This window comes from Polypterus senegalus, chromosome 10 (assembly GCF_016835505.1).
Source record: "Polypterus senegalus isolate Bchr_013 chromosome 10, ASM1683550v1, whole genome shotgun sequence".
NCBI classification, from domain to species: domain Eukaryota; kingdom Metazoa; phylum Chordata; class Cladistia; order Polypteriformes; family Polypteridae; genus Polypterus; species Polypterus senegalus.
Genome location: NC_053163.1, coordinates 93,672,102 through 93,695,348, shown reverse-complemented (window position 1 = coordinate 93,695,348; position 23,247 = coordinate 93,672,102). Strand labels below are relative to the sequence as shown.

The following is a 23,247-nucleotide window of genomic DNA, read 5'->3' as shown; positions in this document are numbered from 1 at the left end:
AGTTTAGCAAAATAAGTCTGCGTGCCAAAAGTGTAGTGAATGCAATCACATTTTGTTTGTCCTTCTCCACTTTCAGCCCATCTGGAAGAACCCCAAACAGAGCTGTTAACGGGTTAGGAGGGATTGTGACACCAAGGCTGTCTGAAAGGCACTTAAAAATTTTGGTCCAAAATGATATTAATTTGGTGCAGGCCCAAAACATGTGACCAGTGAGGCTGGGACTTGATTGCAGCATTCGCAGGTTGGATTGTGCCCTGAAAATATTTTGGACAGTTTTAGGTGAGGCAGATGTGCTTGATATATACTTTTGAGTTGAATAATAATATCAACATTTTTGTAATGCACTTTCATTCATTAATTTCATTCAGGTGGGATCTGGCATGCAGCTGGTAAGGTAGGGGCACAAGAACTTGGGACCTGTCCTGACTTTCAGCCGATAGTCTGGTTAGTTTAGGTAGATATGAACATGCCAAACACACTCCTGCAGCCTAAGACAACCAGAATGAGACCCTTTATAAATGGTAGCACCAGCACAGTTTGTATAACCTATAAATGTAATTCAAAACAGGACTGATCTAACTACAAGAAATTTTACAAAGAGCCGACTATACTTCCTTAGAAGACTGTTGTCCTTCAACATCTGCAATAAGATGTTGCAGATGTTCTATCAGACGGTTGTGGTGAGTGCCCTCTTCTACGCAGAGGTGTGCTGGGGAGGCAGTATAAAGAAGAGGGATGCCTCACGCCTGGACAAACTGGTGAGGAAGGCAGGCTCTATTGTAGCCATGGAGCTGGACAGTTTGACATCCGTGGCAGAGCGACGGGCGCTGAGCAGGCCCCTGTCAATCATGGAGAATCCACGGCATCTACTGATCAGTATCATCTCCAGACAGAGGAGCAGCTTCAGCGACAGACTGCTGTCACTGTCCTGCTCCACTGACAGACTGAGGAGATTGTCCCTCCCCTACACGATGCGACTCTTCAATTCCACCCCGGGGGCGGGGGTGAGGGTAAACGTTAACATTATACAAGATTATAGACTGTTATACCTGCCTCGCACTCTCTCCTTGCATTTTTATTTTAAACTTGCATTGAGTTTTTATCACTCTTTAATTAATATTGTTTTTGTCAGTATGCTGCTGCTGGAGTATGTGAATTTCACCTTGGGGATTAATAAAGTATCTATCGATCTATCTCAGTTTACTCTTAAGTTATAATGTCTAAATAATATTATTCTTGCCTTGCATCATATTGTTCCATTTGTCTACTGATTGTCCTGCCCATATAAAAAGTTTAGCAATAGCAGGAACAGTCATCCACAAACCATAAGTAAGGGAATACTGGTGTACAGACACTCCAACTGATGATCTATCTATCGTATGCTGCAGCTCTTTGAGGATATTACTTTTTGAACCTATTCTAAAGACAATACTGTAGCTGCTGGAAATTCTTCACCCATTATGGCTTCTGCTATATCAGTTCTTTCCAACAACCAGTCAAGAGAATGTACATTGCCAGCCTCCACTAGTTCAATGAGCTCAACTCTAAGTCCACCATCTCTAGTGGCTTCTTATCCCAACTGTTGACTCCTCTTGGCTCACCTTTTGATGCTGACTGGTTATTTAATTACATTCAGTTTTAGCATGATTAATGTGTGGTCTTTATTCGAATCCAATACAGTACGTTCGCTTTGCTTTACGTTATGACATGGGATCTATAGACATGACTTAAATTACAATAACTTTTCTTTGCATTCTAAACTGACAAGAAAATTGTGTGCTGTAGTTAAAAGCAATCGATAATTTGGTTAGTATTTTTTTTAGTTATGACACCACGTGCATATGAATTGCAGTATAGTTAGCACGTCGGATTGTATTTAATTTTGGCACTAACAGTCTTCCATACTAACGGGGTTCATGTGAGATTGCCCAGTTTGACACTCGTTACTCGCCTCTTCGTGATCCCTTATAAAAAAATCCTCCCTCCTCTGATGCTGATTCTGTTTAATCCAAAAGTCGCTAAAATATTATAACCCCTCACCGGCTCTTGCTTCAGTTAGTAGAGTTTTCACTTTTATTCCTCCAAAGCTGGTGAACACGCGGGCTTGGGGCTCAATCGGCATGTGTATAATTTCCTGCCTCTGATCTAGGGTGCCCACTGGGTAAGTGACTGATTTCAGTCATGTTTTAAGAAATGTTTTTAAGCTATTATTTAGCCTATTATGATGTAATATGTCAATTATGTAAATTGCAGTAAATATACCAAGCAGCGCCCTTTAACTTGGTGGTATTACGTTTGCTGCGCGGTTCCCTCTAATGTTTTGTTAGTATGGCGTTTCAGTTCGCCCGGCTTCATGTACTGCATGTAAAATAAAAAGTTAACTGAACGAATTTTTAAGATATTTATATAACGACAATCCGGCATCTCAGACTGTGCAGCAAACTGCCTTCCGATATAATGTTAAATCAAATTCCCTGCCCTAGCCTTTGTGCGCATGCGTGTAGCTTTCAACTGTATCGGCTTGGCGGGTGTGAGACAGTTTGAGAAACCAATTATTATGACGTTGTCGAGCATTCCCTTCCTGTCGCCCTTGGCGCCCTCCGAGCAGCCATGAGTCAAGGTAATTCTTGGTAGCGAAAACCAATCAGATCGCTTTCTGCTACCAAGATTCTACCAAGAATTGAAAGCTCGGGCCAATCGCAGCCCGTATCGGCTACCAAGAATTGACCATTCACAACCAGTTTCGGCTACCAAGAATTGGCCAATGACGGCTCACTCGGTTACCAGAAATTGGCGAATCACGGCTCGAATTGGCTACCAAAACTCGGAAAGGGCGGGCTCGCCTCTTGTCAGTTAATATATTCTGCAAATGCTTGTTCGAGTCGGCACATAGACACAGATGTTTCTTTTTCAACTATCTAAAAATGTTACTCACGAGTGTCGGTTAGTGCAGATATATTTACATTCACGTACGCACTTTTTGAATGATTTTTTAAAAACATTCTTGGTTAAGTTTATTACATTTATTAAATATGTGTGCAACACGTGTAAAGACAGATATAATAATGTATAAATATAGCAAACATTGAATTGTATAATCATAGTTTAATTTTACAGAATGAGTTTTAAAAATAATAATATGAAGTGCTCTAAAGTATTATAAAAATACAAATCATAGAAAGTGAAAAGTTTTTTTTTTCTTGACTTTATCTTTGCCAATTTAAAAACTTTAAAAAAAATTAATTGTTTGGGCGAGTTCATTTTTATCTGAAAAGATACATGAACTATGTGTACATATTTCCTACAAAAGACCCTAGGAAAGTCTTTCTGGTATATAAAGACCAATAACTTACTGAATTACTGCAGTAAAAAATACTGTATAAAGATATTGCCGAAACCCGGGATCGAACCAGGGACCTTTAGATCTTCAGTCTAACGCTCTCCCAACTGAGCTATTTCGGCGGTAAATAGAATTCCTCATTAATTTAAAAAGAATGTAAATACTGTACTTTTTTTTAATACATATGCCTGTTGTGAATATGCATGACCGTGCTGAAAAGATTATGCAAGTAAAATTAAACGAGATGGACTGATGTATTAATATGACGTTTTCATTTTCAAGATTACATTTTAAGTTAATGCCAATTTAAACTTAAGAGCAGCAACATAAAACAATAAACTTACGCTTAATCGAACATACAGTAAACCGCATTTCGGCGGACAGTTTCTCACTGAAGCGAGACAAAAAAATGGTTTTTTTTAGGTTGCCTTTCTCACATCCTGGCCAACCCGAACTGGATTCGCCTCGTTTTAAAATAACAGCACCTTAATCTAGAGCTCTAGGTTCTGTCTTTACTTTTTAAACTCATGAACTAATTGAGAGACGATCTACCAAGAATTATCATAGGAATTCAGGTTCGAATCCCGCTCATGGCACATTTCTGAATGGAAGCGTAGATCTCTAAAATAAATTAAAAAAAACATTTCTCTTCAACGAATGGTGCTTTGAATCCCACATTGCAGATGTAGTGGTTTATTTTTCTTTTTTGATTAAGCAAAAACTGTTTAATGAATGATATGTCAAGGAACACACGGGCAACAAGTATAGTTAAAAATCACACTTAAACAAACTGCCTGACCATTCTGTTGAATCATAATTATAACAAATAATAATGCATTTCACTACCTTATATAGCACCTTTACCATGGTCTGAGACGGCTGCACAGATAATCAAGAGGGGTACAATAAAAATGAAAGCACAATAAGAATGAATAAATAATAGTGCACAGCTTTGTGTTTGTATGTATTTATAAAATTTGGGAAGTAATATATTCTAGTTGATGCTGACATTTAATTAATTTGAAGAAGGTAAAAATAAATACTGTATATTTTTTTTCTTCTCTCTTTTTCTTAAATACTTGCTGTGTGGTTGTATAATCATTTATAATCGGAGTTCTTAACTTCGATTCCATTAAGGTAGTGACGCACTGTGAAAAAGAAAAAAAACTTGCAAAACTAGAAGACGGTGACGCTTTGATAATAAAGCTGGTGCCTCATGTATAAAACCTTTGTTTACGCTTGAAATGCAAAATTGGCATACGCACAAAAAAACCCATAGATTTTATAATAAAAAAACGTACGTACGCAAGGTGTCACGCTAAGAACTTTTATATATCGACTGAAATCAATTTAAAACTATATGCGCGTGCACGCTCTTTTCGCCACTCCCCGTCTCTTCCCTCGAGTAACCATATATGACTTAAAAAGCGCATTTATAAAAAAAAAAAATCATAATCGCAAAATCACAGTATAAAATTGGTCCTATCCCAGTCTTTACTGCTAACCATGGGATACAGAAGAAACTAAACTTCGGTGAATGTGGACTTACAGGTATTACTAACTGAAGTGGCTGAACCGCGTAAACAATCTTTTTGCTGGTCTCTGCTGGAGTCACAAATAAAACAATAAAACGAGAGTGATAGCAAATGGCAGCAGCTGAGTGTCATCGTGCAGCAGACACAAAAGGAGTGAATTGAGGCAGGCTGTGTGTTCTGAACGGTAAGATATTAATAAATTTTGAACGAATTTGTGAAAAAAATAAAATCATTTTGGAAAGTTAATGTCAGTGTTGCAATATATGCAAGTCTCATTACATTTGACATACAACATTCACATGTCTTTGAATTGCTATTGTGTTGATGTCCTCAGGGTCTGGGTCATCCATACAGCCAGTCTACTGTATATCGCTCCCCTGTGTTATTCAGGACTGCCCAAGACATCACAATGCAGAAAACAACAACAACAACAGCATTTATTTATATAGCACATTTTCATACAAATTATGTAGATATGTAGCTCAAAGTGCTTTACATGATGAAGAAAGAGAAAATAGACAAAGTAAGAATTAAAATCAGAGAACACTAATTAACATAGAATAAAAGTAAGGTCAGATGGCCAACCCTTGTAGGACAGTAGGGCAGTGTCCAAACATGGCCATTTAATTTTTGATGAATCAATGGTTGGTTTGTTCTATCACTAACAGTGCGTCGGGGCGCCTTTCATTATATCTCTTGTCTTGTGGTGCTTACGACTTGTGAGTGGTATGAGGAGCCAGGCTCTGTGGGGTACCCACTATCACCTGAAAGAGAGATTATACAACTTGTGCTGTGTTTTGTATGACATTGCTGGTAATGGCAGCGTTGGCTCTTTTGGAGGATATTGCCAATGGCAGTCTATGCAAAGAACGATTTGAGGATGAAAATGCTTTTTTCATGATGATGTCTGGCTCATATGCCAATTTAAAATTTGTAGAGTCATCCTCTTGGAGGTGTATGCTAAATTGGAGTCTACATTACAGGCACCATCACACAGAAATCATGCAATCCCTGTCCCTGTTTTAACAATGGTAGGGGACTTGGCAAGCGGCATTTTTCAGCATAAACTGGCTGACCAGTCAGAAATCTCACTGTCATCCCTGAGCTGTGTCATGCCATCTGTATGGGATGGTATAATTAAGATGCTAGTCAAACACATCCAATTTCTTTAAGGTCAGGGTGAGCAAGCCATGGTCTAAAGACAGAAAGTAATATGTAAAATCAAAGTTTCTCAGTTTTGACTAATGAAAATATATTTGTAAATTACATCCATCCATCCATTTTCTAACCCGCTGAATCCGAATACAGGGTCACGGGGGTCTGCTGGAGCCAATCCCAGCCAACACAGGGCACAAGGCAGGGTGCCAACCCACCGCAGTGTAAATTACATGAGTTTGAATTTTGCCTAGTTGAATTGTGATCATGATTAGTGAAAGTGAGGTTCTATATACAAACTTTTTTGAGATGTTTCATGATGTTATTGACATAGCTTAAAATAGATTTTATCTCTGGATTTCTTCAAGTTACTTTCCTTTATCCAACCATATCCTAACTTGCTTATCCATTTCAGGGTTGTGGGTAACCAATGCCTAGCTTGGCAGTACTGAATGACAGAATGCAACCATGGGTAAGATGCCAGTCCATGACAGGACACGCTTGGGCACAAACACACATTTTCACTGGACCAGTTTAGTGTTGCAGGTAACTCGGCCTGCTTGTATGTCTTTAAGATATGTGGGGGGGAAATGAAGCATTTGAAGAAAAACTCACACAGTCATGGAGAGTGCAAACTCTACACAAGCTGGGATTTGAGCCCTACTCTGATGCTGTGGTGCAAACTACTGAACTATCATGCCTCCCTAGAATAAATTTCAGGTAATTTGAAAATCTGAACTGCATTTTAATTTACTTGAAAATAGCACCATGGGAACTTTCAAATATTAACTTCATTATTTTGAACGGTTTGAGTAATAGGAATATGTGAACAATATGGGCTGGATAGCCCAATCTTGTCAAAAGTCTTTTTTGTTCTTGACTCTTAATGACTTAGTGGTTTCCAATGGCTGCTGCTGCTTTTCATGCAAACTGTTACATCATTGACATTGGCAATATTGATTATTTTTCATTATTGTCTTTCTTAGTTGGTGAGGATGATTGTGCAATGTGTTTTTATATCACAATTTCCTAAAGTGAAACACTGATAAACATGCAACTAGCAAACTGGTTAAATTTGCAGATGATAATGTCTGGATGTGAAGAGTATAATCATTATATTGTACATGGGGTTTGACAGAATAAGCTTGGGCAAATTGGGTGCAAATGCCAATTTAGTTTTGGAGGCAAAATATATTAAACGTGACTACATTCTGGTAATTCTGAAGCTGGAAAGTAGACCTTATTAGTGATCGGGTCACTGTCCACATCTGGGTGAAGAGTGTGAACAGCAGTTCAGCTGATTATTAGCTGATATAGCACAATGTGTTGAGCACAAAATTGAAGAGGTTATTTTTACACAATGCAATGCAGTATTATGGCTACATCTATAAAATTGAGTACTTGTTTTATTATTACAAATGAAAAATACAAGCATATGGTCAAGCACAAAAATGAGGAACTAGAATGATGATGTATAGTGGATTCAAGCATGAAAATACTGTATGTGTATGCCAAAAAACAGGAAAATGCATCAGATACATCACCATCCGCAAGTGGTCTTGCAATGCTACTTTGCATCAAAATAAATGAATCATAGGTTGACTCAGGCGTCTGTGCCATGGCATATGTAAGTCACATCTTGGCATCACAGATGACTTGTGTGGTAATGGAATTATTGTAAAGTAGTGTCATTATTGCTTGGCGCCTTTATTGCAGTATGAGTGCTATCAATTGCCATGATGACATTTGGGAAAATTAGACTCTGCTGCAAATTGCTTATTTATCTTGACATATACAACCAGACCACAAGGAAACTGAATGTGGCACCTCATCAGCTGTTTATGGCTTCCAGCACAGTGGGCATGATGGAGCTGAAGCTTAGCTGAGATATTCCTGACCTATTGAGCCATTCCCTCTGGTTAAGTGCCTGTTGCGAGAAAGCCAGCTGTTATAACATGCATAAGAGCAGGTGTAGTCTGATTTTGTGCTGTCAGTCCTGTTAATGCTGGACCAAACTTGGCACATTGTACCATGAGGATGTCGCTTTAAACGCAAAATCTGCTCATAAGGTAGTTGTGCCTTCCACTCCTTTTCTGAAATGTTGAGTGAGAGATCTTTTTCCCACTGTACTCTGGGATCTTTGAAAGGGAGAGACTTTAAAATGTTTTTATATATTACAGAAATGCTGTCTGAGTCCTCAAGACTGATCAATATTTTTTCCGGAATAGAGGTAGGTGGGAGGTGAGGAAAATTGGGCAGGTTTTGTTTAGCAAAGTTTCTAAGTTGGAGGTAGTGAAAGAAATGTGTTGCTGGAAAGTTAAATCTGGAGTGTAATTGTTTGTAGGATACAAAGACGTTGCCTATGTACAGATCTCTAAGTGATTTTATCCTGAATGTTTTCCAGACATTTAAAACTGTGTACGTTTGAGAGGGTGGAAAAAGGTGGTTCTTGTGCAGAGGTGCCACATACTGAAGCTCCTGTATCTTGAAGTACTTCCTACATTGGTACCATATTTTGAGTGAATGAAGCACAACTGGATTGTTAGTATATTGGCAATGACTTGTATTTATTGGGGTACAAAGCAAGAAATATAAAGAAGTACTGCAGGATTTTATTTCTATTGTGTTGTGGACCAAGCCTGTGTATGTTCATCTATTTGTGTCAATATCAAGGTTTTTATAGCTTGTATATTTGCTGCCCAGTAATAAAATTGAAAGTTAGGTAGAGCAATGCCACCTTCTGCCTTAAGTCTTTGTAAGGTCACCCTTTGGATATGTTGATGTTTTGAACTCCAAATAAATGAAGTTATAATTGAATCTAACTTTTTAAAAATTGATTTATTGATGTATATTGGAATGTTTTGAAATAGAAAAAGAAGCTTTGGAATGATATTCATCTTGACAGTGTTAAATCTTCCAGCTAAAGTGAGATGAAGGGTAGACCATCTATGCAAGTCTTGCTTAATTTATTTCTGTGCAGACAGCAAATTTTTGTTGAAATAGAGCTTTAGGTTTACTTGTGATGTTTACTTTTGGTATTTAAACTGATCTGCGAAGATATAAGTTAAGGTGTCCCATCTAACATTGTGTGCTTGAGAATTCACTGGAAAGTGCACAATTTTATTCAAATTAATGCTGAGACCTGAAATCATTTGAAATTGCGTTAGTGCTGTTAGGACTGTAGGCACAGTATTTTGTAAATCTGATATATATAGTACTGTACCATCTGCATATAATGAAATTTTCTGTTCAAGTCCTTCTCTGATAATCCCCTTTATCTCATAAGCATTTTGAAAGTGAACTGCCAGTGGCTCAATGGCAATTGCAAAAAGCAGTGTTGACAAGGGGCATCCTTGTCTAGTACCACAATCTAGTTTAAAGTAGTCTGACTCTGAAATAATGTTGTTAATACAAACTGAAGCTTCTGGACTGGTATACAGTACACATAGTTTGATCTATACAGATATATTCAGGCCAAACCCAAATTTCTCCAATGTAGTGAAAAGGTAGTTGCATGCAACCATATCAAATGCTTTTTCTGCATCCAGCGATAATAATATCTCTAGGGTGTTTGACTTTGTGGGTGCATATATTGAGAAGTCAAGCAGAATGACACCATTTATTGGCTAACTAACCCTGAAGAAGGAGCCTGAGTTGCCTAAAAAGCTTACATATTGTTATATTTTTAGTTAGCCAATAAAAGGTGTCACTTTGCTTTTCTCACTACAGTCATAATGGCTAACACTGTACAACACTGTGGGTGAATATACTACATTAAACAGGCATAGAAGATTAGAAGCTAAGTGCCTTTAATAAATCCAGTTTGGTCTTGTGATATTACCAAAGGAAGCACTTTCTCAAACCCTAAAACCAAAGAGGACTGTTTCATTTATGTTAGGTAGAATGCCCAGAGGGGACTGGGCGGTCTCATGGTCTGGAATCCCTACAGATTTTATTTTTGTCTCCAGCCGTCTGGAGTTTTTTTTGTTTTTTCTGTCCCCCCTGGCCATTGGACCTTACTCTTATTCGATGTTAATTAATGTTGATTTATTTTGTTTTCTTATTGTGTCTTTTATTTTTCTATTCTTTATTATGTAAAGCACTTTGAGCTACTGTTTGTATGAAAATGTGCTATATAAATAAATGTTGTTGTTGTTGTTGTCAATCCTTCTAGAAAGGACTTTGGAGAGTATCTTAACATCATTATTCAGAAGTGAGATTGGTCTGTATGATGCTCAACCGATTAAGCTAATACATAAAATGTAAGCATACACCAGAGTATCACCTTCAGCAATTTAGGTTTCATTGCTATTTCATTTTGGGGGGTGTGGGGGTGTGGTGGTTGGTTGATGTGATATTTATCCTGACATCACCCAAAAACATCATCTCAGTCGACATTCAGACAAGTAGAGCCTAAACAATCTTCAGTGGAGACAGAGGATAGCTCCAGCCTTCCATTTAATTCACCTTGTGCCCCAAAAATAACAATCTATAGCAATTTTTATCTGTAAAGGTACAAGACCCTACATCATTGTTATAAAGAAGGGCTTTCAGCAAATGATACAGGTTTTCAAGCTTCGGTGTGCTGTACCAACCAGAAAGCAAATGACAGAAGTTATTGTACCCAGGCTTTATGAAGATGTTGATCAAAACATCACCACATCTCTCGGGTCAGCTGAGAGAGTAGCCCTAACTTGCAACAGCAGAACATCCAGGGCAGTATATTCCTAAGCAAAAAATCACATGTCACTATGGTAGAAATTATGGGGCCACCATGGAGGATGTGTTGCAGACAAGTGCGCTGCATGCCAGTCATGCCAGGAGCAACCTCACTGCCTATACAGTATGCAGAGCTGCTGAGATGGCTGGCTGGTTGTTGCTCCAGAAACCTTTCTAGTATTTCCAATGCACTAATCCATCATGTTACTGCATCAATCACAAGTTTGTGTGCTGGCAAATTCAATAACGTTACTCCTCTTTAAGCACGTGGTTAGCTGGACTGCTACAGTGAAAAAAATGTGCAATGTGCCTCACTTGGCTAAGCAAGCAGGCTGTTGTTGGAATTTTCAGAGCAGCTTGCAATACCAAAGTGAACATGTGCAGAAAGCAGCCAGCGTGAAGTATGTCATCACATAGATCATATTAGTGGAGTTGTCAGTCACAATGGCTGGTTCATTTTCTATGTTCCATTCATCCAACACCACTGTTGCCAAGCATCTGCACTAGATCCTTATTTCAAAACACTTCCTTTTTTTCTGAACAGGAACTGTGAGGACACATTTTCAAGACTGATTGTAGTGACTGATACATCTGAGCAACTGAAGATATGTGTGACTTATTAAAGAAAGACACAAGTCTTCCCACTGTATCTTTAATTTCGACTAATTCAAGATTATTTTAAATGTCCAATAGGGGAATACATTTGGCTAACAGTTTAGTTGAAGGGTGTCTACATGCAGTTCATAACACATGAATAGGTTATTGAATAACATTTATTAGTTAAGCAATATTTGATTATTTTATAATATTATTCACAAGATATGATGTTTTATAAAGTAGATGCCTTTGCATTGTATTAAAACAAGGACCCCCTCACAATATGTGTTGACTCTGATGTGGCGATACATATACAGTATTAGTTAAATTGTGGGGAATTTTGAATGAGTGCTGTGAAATTTTTAAAGAACAATGATATTTTGTTCCACGTCTTCTAAATACTGATGTTAACTGTTCATTACTAGTCAAGTATTCCTTCTTAAATGTCATTCCACGCTTATGCATATGTTTTGAAGTCACTATGTAGACACCCTTCAAATAAAGTGTTACTGTTATTTATCACATTATATTAATGTTCTGTATGCATGGTTAAATAATCTTTAAAAAAAAAAACACTTCAAATATATTGGTGCATGCTAACACAGTCAAGATCAAATCTATATCGAATTGGGATATCAGTGCCAATACCCAGCCCTACCCACACCAGTGTCTGCACCCATCCCACAAACACCATAATTAAGCTTGTGGATGGCGCAACTGTGGTTGGACTTATTTCTAAAGAACATGAGACAACTTTCAGAGATGAGGCCCAGAGATTGGCAGTGTGGAGTTCAGTGGATAATCTGACACTGAACACCTCCAAAAAAAAAATAATAATTTACCACCGATTTCAGGAGAAAGGGCACAATCCCAATCCCACTTTTTATCAATGAGGACTGTGTGGAAGAGACTGTATCTCGGTGTGTTATAACAGCTGCTCAGCAGCAGACAGAAAGGCTCTTCAGAGAATTATTAATGTATTGCAGGATAGTATCAGCTGCCCGCTGCTCTCACTAGAGGACATTTTTAGTTCTCATTGTCTAAACAGAGCTACAACTATCTTTAAGAGACTCTTCAAATCCCGTACACTATGTAGTTGATTTCCTGATTTTCAGCAGGCATTACACTTTGATTATGACACAAACCAATAGACTCAAAAAAGTTTCTTTCCAATGGCTACACAAAAGTTAAATTCTAATATTCAGTATCATTCAACATTTTAAATTCTGTCAGGGGATGTAAATGTTATTACATTTTAAAGTATAAGTTTTATATTTTAATTATCACTATATCAGATTTTTTCAGTGTACTTATCATTGAAGTTGTGGTTGTACTTTGAACTTACTTACAGTAGATCGGAAGTAGTAACCAAAATTCCATTGTATGTCCAATGACAATAAAGACTTTGAATTAAATTGAATGCCATAAGGATGACTCCAAGTTGTACACTCTACCACTCCACTTACATTCTTTGTACTTATCAAGAGGCCAGTTGAACTCCTCTGTGCTGTGCTATTCTGTGTGCTAATGTTGAACTATGACCTGATGCTGATAAGCCCAGCTGAAAAGAGGACACATGGTAGTGTGGCCTGCTGCTCAGAAGGCACACTGCTGTAATCCCTTATCTTCACTGGAGACTTGTGGCATCACTGCACTGTTCAGTGCATCAGCTTCCTCTTCAACTCCTGGTTCTGCACTACTTGCAGGAGTCTGTATGTATGGAACAGTACAAAGTGTTATGTTAGTAAAACGGCTATAGTGCTGTCACTCCTAGAAAACACTTAAGTATATATATAAAAAAAAAAAATAACGCAAACCATTTTGTATTGCTATTAAAGTCAGTGAACACGTGTGCATCCTTTTCAAGGCAAAGCAAATATGTATTGAGTGCTGCTGCATCACCAATACTCCCAGGACGGTCATCCTATCATTTGCTTATTCTCCCACTCTTTGTGATTTTTTTTTTTTATCTTTAGCCATCCCAAAGACATGCAATTTCCATTCATTAGTAACTCTAAACTGGCTACTGTGCCAATATGGGTGTGGGCTCTGTTATCAATGGGCACCCAATCCGATGGCAGGCTCATGCGTTGTCCCTAATAATTCAGGTTTGAGAACGTTGTTATTCATTTTGTTACTTGCATAACAAGCTGCATTGCTTTACAATCCTATAAAAAACACATAATTACATCTTTTTTTCTGAAACTGCCTGTGAACAATTCTTTGTTTATGAAGAGCAGTAGTAGTAGTAATGTTAGCATGGCTGCAGGCATTCAGTCGCAAAATGCACCATCTGTGTTCAGTGTAAATATTTGGGATCACTTTGATTTTCACGGTACTACAACAACAAAGAATCAGATATGAAACATTCAAACATTTTTAAGCACTGTCATATAAACATGAAGTTACTCAGGCAACAGTACAATTATAAACCACCAGCACCAAGGTTACATAATGTACTGAAGTGTGTGTTGGGAAAAATAAAATTACTAAAAAAATTGATGTTCATATACTTAAACTCCATTTCCTCAATTAATAAATGATTACAGGGGGTTGACTTAATGAGTCGTTTAAATTTTTAGACATAACGGATTGATTTGAAGATGATTTTAACTTTAACCTAAGTAACATCTATATGAATAATTGACAAAGTCGCCTGACCATGGGATATGCACGACAGAGCCCCGCCCGCCAACTCTAACCTTCCTTCCGTGTCATGGGATATGCATGACAGAGCCTCGCCCGCCAACTCTAACCCTCCTCCCGCATCCACACTCGCTCTTGAGGAATGCACACTGTCTGCTCATGTGCCCGCATGCAACACCTAACCAAACACATCCTCAGTCGTTTTGGTCTCTGCTACAGTCCACATGCACCTCTGAGTCACGTTGACTTTTCATTGTTCTTTTCGGTTCCGGCTGCTTTTCTATATATAAATCGACCAAGTCACCCGACCATGGGGTACGCACGACAGAGCCCCCGCCCGCCAACTCTAACCCTCTTCCCGCGTCCTCCCTCGCCCTCGAGGCATCGACTTCTCAACTGTCACTCCGGAACAACTCAGTACTCAAGCTCTATTGAGCGTCACCAATGAAGACTCGCTACACCTTAACGAACAAGTACTGAAACTTATCCCTACCGACAAAGTAACTTTCACCAGCGTTGACTCCATCGTCACAGACGATTCCGCAGATCAACTTTGATTCCCCGAAGAATTTAACAGTCTTACTCCCACTGGCATGCCTCAGCATAAACTCAAAAGTAAAATTGGTTCAGTCATCATACTTCTCAGAAACCTCATGCCAGCAAGAGGTCTGTCTCTGTGATGGCACTAGACTGACTGTTACCAGCATTCACCGCAGTGTACTGGAATGTAAAAACTATCGCAGCTGCTACCTCACAAACTTATTCTTATCCTTATTCCCCGGATTTTCCTGACCCCATTAGATTCAAACTTGCCTTTTACTTTTACACGCAGACAATTTCCTGTTAGATTAGCCTTTGCAATGACAGTTAATAAGGCACAGGGCCAAACTTTCAAAAAGATATGCCTGTATCTGCCAAAACTAGTTTTCAGTCACGGACAATTGTATATTGCTCTCACCAGAGTTCCATCTTTTCATTCACTCACAGTAGTAACCTCAAACCCACCCCATTTGGACAACTGTGTCTTTCAGGAAGTGTTCACCCATCAATAAATAATTATGCGGCGTATACTATGCTGCAGGTCGGCTAGTAACAATTGTACAGAATTGAACTTCCATACTAAATTAAAATTGTAAAGAATAACAGTATTAATAAATTGTGATTAATGTAGTCTTAAATTATATGTCTCCCTGGCAATTCTCAAAAAAAACTAAAGTAACATTGCAAGGATGGCTGGTGATTTACATTGATCTCGGTGTCAGTGGGACCTGCAGTTCATGGGCATCCCATCCAGGGCTTGTTTCCTACCAGGATAGCCTCCTGCAGCACTGTGGTACACAAAGTTCAGTACACAGTCTTTAGTTCTGGAACACAAGGGTAGCATTAACAGTACCCTTCATCAAACTGTGTATTTATCTGAACTTATTATAATTCAGCTCCTCAGCAGTCTTATTTTAAGCTTAGCCACCGTAATATTTACTGGGCTAGTCCAGATTCCATTCCAAGAACATGATTTGTGATGAAACTCTGATGTCATTATAGACTTTACAGCCTTCAATTGGGCACTCAAAGTGCACCTGCGATTTGTACCATTCCCTTTACCACTAAAAGGCTTCTGGTAGCACATTAGCAAGCAGACTGCAAGAAACAGGGCTGAAGGCAAAACAGCTTCCAGTAAAAAAAAAAAAACATTTGAGAGAGGCTTCATTTTAAGCTGTACTACTATATGTGCCCCATCTATCTCATGAATGTCTCAACAGTTCAGTAAATCCTCACCCTACAATTCGAGGCAGTTGAAATAGCACAGATAGAGAAAAGGACATAAATCCTGACTGGAGGGAGAAATCATGAGACTTCTTGCTCATTACAACAAACATGAGTGGTCTGCAGCAAGACCACCCTTCTCTGTCCATAAATTCAAAAATTAAGTGCTGCTGGATAATACAAAAACAAACCCAGCTGCCGTTAATAAAGGTTTGAATGCTACATATACTTGGAAATGATTTTTATACTGTAGCCTCTCAAGGGGGACATTAATTAGGTTGTTACTATAAACTGATTTATCACCAGTCACAGGAAGGTGGCCTCCCAAAAATGCTAATAACAATAAATGAGAACCTTTTTGTGTGTGTATTATAGCTGTCTATTTTATACTTCAATGGTTCATGACAATGAACCCTGAGATCTTCTGTCTTTTACAAACTATAAAATTAAGTCAAATAAGAAAGACCACCATCCGTGATCACAGACTATATTTTCTTTATTTAGGATACACAAACCTCAACATGGAGGGCAATGACAAAATCTACTTTTGATTTTCTCCATCTATCAATGCATCTTCTGAAGTACCTGAACCATTTCTGTGCCAGAGGACGGTATAGCCTCTCAAAGCAGTATCATGCTCAGGAGAGGAAGTAATCATGTATAGGGTGCCAGTTACACATGGTCAGTTTACAGAGCTAAGTAACCTGATCCATGTTTTGAGATTTAGGGAGTAAAGAGAACAGACAAAGGTAAAAATCCACAAACGGTAAACATAGTGTCCACATCAGGATGCAAATGCAGCCATGGAGCAATGGCTAGGATGCCTGCCTTCCATCTCCATAATACCACTGTCCACCTGTTTGTTTTACTCATTGATCTGTTACTAACAATCTTTTACTGTAGTGTTGAAAGTCAAAAGGTGTCAGTAAACATACAAATAAAGGGTAAAGAGTGGACACTACAGATCCTCAAGTTTAGCAGTTGGGGTACTGATGTGTCTTCATATTTCTGTTCTGGATTCTTCCGCATCTAATTTGTTCATCCATATTCCATACACGGTCACTGGAAAGCAGAAGCAATGCAGATAGCTTCAAATTCAAATTCAAGGCTAGAAGTAATCTTGGTGCCAACTATCACAGAACATCTTACACAGAATAATTCAACCTTTAAATCCAGTCTGTGAAAGGCATTCATGTTGTTCCCTTTGGCAGCATGTGATCTATGAAGAAGCTGCCTTTTAGTAGCTCAAACCAAAACTGTACATCTGCTCAAAACATGGGTGATAGAAATCAGAAAAGGCCAAGTACATGTGTTCTTTGCGTTTTAAAAATATATTTCACATGGACTTTGTAAAAATATTTTAGCCCAGGTGTGCTCAGAATTTGAGTGTGATATACAGAAGTTCCAGTTTTGGTTTGGGTGAAGTTTCACAAGCTAATCAGTTGTTTCTTAAAATTATAAATAAACATTATTGTACAAAATAATGCATGTCATTCTTTTCCTCAACAAAGACAGAAACAAATAACATTCCAGGACTGGGACACTGCTGCAAAATGATCACAGATTAAGCACAGGAAATTCATTTGAGATTTACACAACCATACTCTGGACCAAGACTGTGAGTAAGCTTCTCTTTATTGGCTTTTTATTATTAATTACAGCTATTTTCTCCTATTTCCAATCAGATGAAATAATTAAAAAGTTAAATATTTGCAGTCTTTATTTGGCAAGACATACACCCTGTCTTTAATATCTATTGGTCTTCCTCAGGTATGGTTATCAGATTCTGTTAATGTTCTCTCCGAGAACCCTATCACTTATTGGCTTTCACTTTAAGGAAAAATGTCCATATTTACATTTTTTTCTTTTCTTTTAAAATGTTGTTTCCAGCATTCTTCACACAAGTCTTCTGTCCATTTTCCTGCTTGTGCTGTGTAGGTAAATGCTGGTGGATGGAGATTCAGTGTCTTAAAGAAATAAATCCAAGACCAATAACAGTTCTAGTGGAATTTGGTTTTACCAACTCCTCTGAATTATTCACTGCCAGTTTGAAACCTGCAAGTAGTAATCATGGCACATGGCCGAAGACATGTGTCACATTATATACAGACTGAAGACAAAGGATGAGCAAGACATTTAGGCCACTGTAGAGCATTCTTCACAGTCAAGAGTTTAAAATTTCAGAGGAAAGGGAAATGTGGGATTAGTTCTCTAAAAGCTTCAATGCTCTCAGTGATACAAAATGAATCAAAAGGAAGATAATCCTAGTGTTATACAGGTATATTTGACGAGCTACTGTTAACCAAAGTTAACATCTTAATGTACCTTTTCTTCTTAAATTAAAAAAAAAATATATAAAATCCCCAAAGAAAGGGATTTATTCTGGAGTTCAGCATTTCTCTCAAAATGCTTTAAGGCATTGATCAGCTTGCTTCCTCTACAAGCACCATGGATTAACTTGTATATTCTGCTGTCATTGTCTATACGTAATAACTTTACAGCAGTAGCCTTTCATATTCTTCCCGTACAAACATTCTACACATCCAGGTGATCACAGAAGTCCTGTAAAGATTTGTGCTTCTTCACAAACTTACTAATCACCTTTGCCTACTGCATTAACCTTCATATGTAGATTTGGGATGTCAGAACACTTTTTAAAAAAAAATTAAGACCCCCCCTTACCCTGCCACCCCCAACTTCATTTATTATCCTCAAAGTGCACCTGTGACCTGCACCATTCCTTTTACCACAAAAAAAATAAAAATAAAAAACCAACACATGGGGCACAGAAAGCCCTGCTGCGACCAGGAACACACACCTGTTGGGCTTTGGTGAGTCTTCCTTTTAAAATCCTGATGGATCCACTTAACTATAGGCCCAGGATTGTATTCCTTAATCTGGGTCAATTCTATAGTTAAAAAATTAAAAATGATCCTTGAACTCCAAAAAATTGCTTTTTCATATTTTTAAAATTCTTCTTAGCAGAAATTTAATTGTAAAAATATGAAAAGAAACCATTCTAAAAATAGGCATTAAATAGAATCAATAGGATCTTGTGAATTTAGTAAATTTAGTAAAAATAAAATAATAAAATATAAATGGGTGTAGAATTAAAACTGAACAGCCTATCATCTTGTGAGGTTCATGAGTTTCAATATCCGTACCTCTGAAACTTTCTCACCCTTAAGGTGCAGACACTTTTTTGTTACCACTGAGATTTCCAAATACTAGTATGATGCAAAGGGAAATAAACATTAAAAGTTTAAATTAAAAATAATAATAAAAATAAAAGAAGATGGTTTAATTGAAGTCCATAGCCACATGTGGATGTCAGCTAGTTGAAATCTTTGAAAGAAGAGAGTCAGGTCCCAGGCAGCAAAAGCCAGGTGCAGACATTGTTCCTATAAGCAGCCATTTGCACACTCCCTTGTCCTTGAGATTATCTCTGTGGGCCCAGCAGGGCAACTGCTGCACCAACCAGCAACAAAAAGCAACTGTAGATTGACACCTTCACACTTCCTGAAGAGTCATCATGCTTCTCTACAAAGAGTGGAGGTCGCCTAGTGATGGGAGACTGGAAATCAAAGTCACTTGTGCACACCTGTCTTTCACAGCCACTGCCACTCTCTCCTCCACTGCCATCTTCGCCTGCAGAAAGAGTAACCACAACAAGGTTGAAAGGACATTTTCAAAGCAAATCTGCCACCTTTTAATTAACAGTAAGCTAGGTAGTCAATATGAAGAAGATGTGAGTGAGGGCTATACAAACTATGTGAGGAAAATTTATTTATATTATGGAAGCTTCCCCCAAACTGGTCTGAACATTGCACTTCCAAAGCAGAAAAATAAAAACACACAAGCAAAATCACAAGTTCCATTACTGCCCTGGATTTGATAAAGTAATGTGGGTTTAGCATATTATTCCACCAAACCAAATGGAAATCATGCAAGAAGGTAGCTTGGCCCTACAACATTCTACCCAAAAGGTTTTGCAGGTTTTTGAAAATGATACCGTTTCTGGACATACTGTAGCATCTATGCTTGTAAGGAAAAGAGTAAGGATAGTGCATTGTACTCACTCATATCAAAGAAGGTCACATCATTCCCATTGTGGGCACTCTTCAACTTGTTTGTCATTATACGCAAAGTCATTATTTGTCGTCGAATTACCACATCTGGTTTGGTGATATCAACTTCTACATCTGGATTGGCAGCCTGGTTGGCTAATCCATTTCCCATAACCACTGACTCATACCTGGAAGGAAACAAGCACTGTCATCACTTATTGAACAAGTTCACTAAACATCTTAAAATGGCAGTTGGTCTGTTAGCTGGTTCTGTTCGTCAAGTATATTACATCTACCTTCAGTACACTCCCCATACACACTTACACAAAATCATGAATGAATCTGTATCACTAGTAGAAAGAAAGAAAAAAAAAAAACACAGCACTTCTAGGATATTTTCTGTTTGTCAGTCAGGATGTCACATTCAGGCTAAAGAATTTATACTTTTTATCTAATACATTAGGTTCATCTTCGGCTCTTGATTACAAACACTGTTTTATGCATTTGCCTATTAACCTGGAAGGCTTTGTACCTGGGTTATATCCATGGTTATCTTACCTGCTCTTTGCTGTCCCATTCCAGCACTCGTCTCCAGATGCTATCCGCTCTCCTGTGCACACATTTTCTGGAAGGGCGGACCAAAACTTTTTGGCAAACTTCAGTTTTTTCTTTACTTCTGTGACCTAGAACATCAAAATGTATAGTTAAAACATCAAGAAGCGACAGGTAACTCAATACTAGCCAGATTGTGCCTTATGTTTATGCTAAAACACCTTTTGTTTTTCACATGAATGTTATTTTCCATGTTTTGTACTCTATTTAGCAAGCTGAAAAGCACAGTAAAATAGGCATTTTCCATAACCTTTAAGAATTTAACATGAAGTTGGCAGATTGCTGTAGAGATGCACACAACTTTGCTAATTTTACTTCACTTTAAGTAGACAAAATGCTGTAACATCTGTTAAATCATCTGCCAATTACAATGGACTAGTTGGCTAAGTAGACCACAGATTTTGTGGTTTAAGAACTGTGTATCCAGCATGGTCATAAGAAATACAGGGGTTCCACAGTTAACTGTACTGGCTCTCTTTCTGTACAAGACTTGATACCGAATCATGTCATCTGCAGACAATTTTTGAGGACACTGCCGTAGCTGGGTATATCTGTGGTGGGTAGGAGAATGAATGCAGGACACTTGTGAAGAACTTTGTTGAATGGTGCAAACAAAGTTTGCAGCTCAATATCATTAAGAGAAAGGAGACAAATTTAGACTTCAGGAGGGTCAAGGCCACTCTGCCCCCGGTTCTCATTGATGGTGAAGCTGCGGAGGTGGTGAGGACATACACCAAACTCTGAGTGCATCTGGAGACCGGGTGTGAGTAGAATATCAACACAGAGCTCAGATACAAGAGGAGTCTGAGGTGCCTCAATTTCCTGAGCAGGTTGAGGTTGTTTGGGGTATATGGGTCACTCTTACATGTTTTCTACCAGTTTGTAGTGGCCAGTGCATTTTTCTGTGCAGCAGTGTGCTGGGAACATGGCATCAGTGCTGGTGATGCTGGCAGACTAAACTGATTAAAAAGGCTAGATAAATTTGCAAGTCAGGCTGGACTCAGTGGTTCAACAGAGGAGACTCCAAAAGCTGCTTACCAGTCAGGACAATGACTCTCAACCTCTGTAAGAGGTTTTGACTAAACAGAGGAACACATTTAGTAGACTTAGACAACTTCATTGCTCCATGGAGTGTTACATGAGGCTGCATCTACCCTAAGCCATTAGGCTCTATAATAAGTCACCCCTCGGCCAAGAATGGTACTGCACTGGTCTAGCAGACGTCTTTGCAGACAATGATGCTATGTACAATATACTGTGCCAATGACTGACACCCCATATGGTGAAATTGTAAGACATAACTATGTGCTATTCTAATCACTTTACACTTTAATTTGCTTACTACTTTGTTATATGTGTATATGTGTTACTTTGTTCACATACTTAAGATTGCTAATATTCTTCCAATATGTATATTTCTATCTTTTCTCTGATGTTGTATCCCTGCAGTTTTCTTCTACTGTAGATTAATTAAATTGTCTAATAACACACCTCAGTTATACAAAGGAAATGTTATCACATCAACACTTGCTGAACCAGTCATTAAATGAATTAGAAACCCCTTCCATGAAACACAAAAAAAAAAAACCCACAAACTTTATCTTACCAGTCTGTCAAGGCTAGTGCCTGCTGCCGTGGTGGGACGCTCATCTGGACTGTAGGGACGGAATCGAGTGTTGAATACACTATCTGAGACAGACCTGGCAGCGCGTGATGCTACCGCTAGTTTGGGCGGGCCACAGCCCTGGAACACCTGTAAGATATAAATAAAGCTGATCAGAACATGTCCCAAAGAGACGGGTGGCAAAGAAAATACATTAATAATGGCAAGTAATCCAAAAGCTTCAATAACACACAAAGATGCTCAGTGTCTGCTAAGTGGTATAATTTACCCTTTGTTTTGATTACAGGTGAATATGCTTGTGTCATGCCATCCTAAAGATAAATACCATCAAGACAGTTGCACTCAAACAAGTACTTTACTACACGATCAGTTCTCGTTCTGTGCAAGCACTCCAAACATGGGGACGCCTACCTTGTGTGAGACTTGCATGCTGTTCTCTTGCATATTCATTATGGCATCAGAGATTTTGACATCGATGGGGTCCATCACAGATTCAATATTGAATGGTCCTTCTAGTCGCTCTGCCAGGTTTAACATTGCGTCTGAGAAGCAAAAAAAAAAGGGAGAGAGCTGAGTGATAGGACTCATATGATAAGATTTGTTGCACAAGTGTGTAATAAAGTGATTGATGTGCTGCTCCCAACCTCATCTTGCAGACAAAAAATGATCAGTATCCAATACTTCACTCTAAACAGTCATTAATGTGTTTTAAGCACTACAGAAAAAATATGTTTTGAAATCTGGTGAGAAACCAGAATCCTTTTTCTGTTAGCTGAATACTGACCCCATGTCTATGCATTTCCACACAATTCTTGTTTGAAAAGGCCACAAGAGGGCATTGCAGCCCCATTTAATCTGCAAATGGAACTACTGGCAAAGGTTTAAAGACCACAACATCAATCTAGCAATCATGACAAAAAAAAAACAGAAGGGTTTCATTTCATGATGTCCTCATGTGCCATTTTTGATGTACCACAAGCCTCTTTGTTATCATCAGGAATATTACACCAGCACAAAATAAGCAAAATAAACAGAAGACCAGACCTGAATTGCTATTCTGGCCGATTTTCAATCCCGATTTTTTTTAAAACCAAAACTTACATGTGGAAGACAATGAAGCATTTGTTCAAATTATCTTGAGGGTTAATTTTAGAGGTTTGTTTTAAAAAAAAAAACTAAAAACTTTGC

At 38.3% G+C, this 23,247-nt stretch overlaps 1 protein-coding gene and 1 non-coding gene across 2 annotated transcripts in view; both read right to left on the bottom strand.

Annotated features, from left to right (window-relative positions):
* Positions 1 to 3,389: 3,389 nt before the first annotated feature.
* On the bottom strand, positions 3,390 to 3,462 carry trnaf-gaa. The gene has a single exon. It is a non-coding gene; the product is annotated as a tRNA-Phe (tRNA).
* A 13,911-nt stretch (positions 3,463 to 17,373) lies between these two features.
* The window catches only part of gpc4 (glypican 4), a 62,729-nt gene continuing 56,855 nt past the window's right edge, over positions 17,374 to 23,247 (bottom strand). Inside the window, exons 5-9 of the mRNA XM_039766217.1 lie at positions 22,471 to 22,601; positions 22,042 to 22,188; positions 20,382 to 20,506; positions 19,836 to 20,011; positions 17,374 to 19,404 (exon numbers count right to left, since the gene is read on the bottom strand). Of these exons, the coding sequence (XP_039622151.1) occupies positions 19,196 to 19,404; positions 19,836 to 20,011; positions 20,382 to 20,506; positions 22,042 to 22,188; positions 22,471 to 22,601 (788 nt within the window). The 3' untranslated portion in view covers positions 17,374 to 19,195. The remainder of the gene's footprint in view (positions 19,405 to 19,835; positions 20,012 to 20,381; positions 20,507 to 22,041; positions 22,189 to 22,470; positions 22,602 to 23,247) is intronic.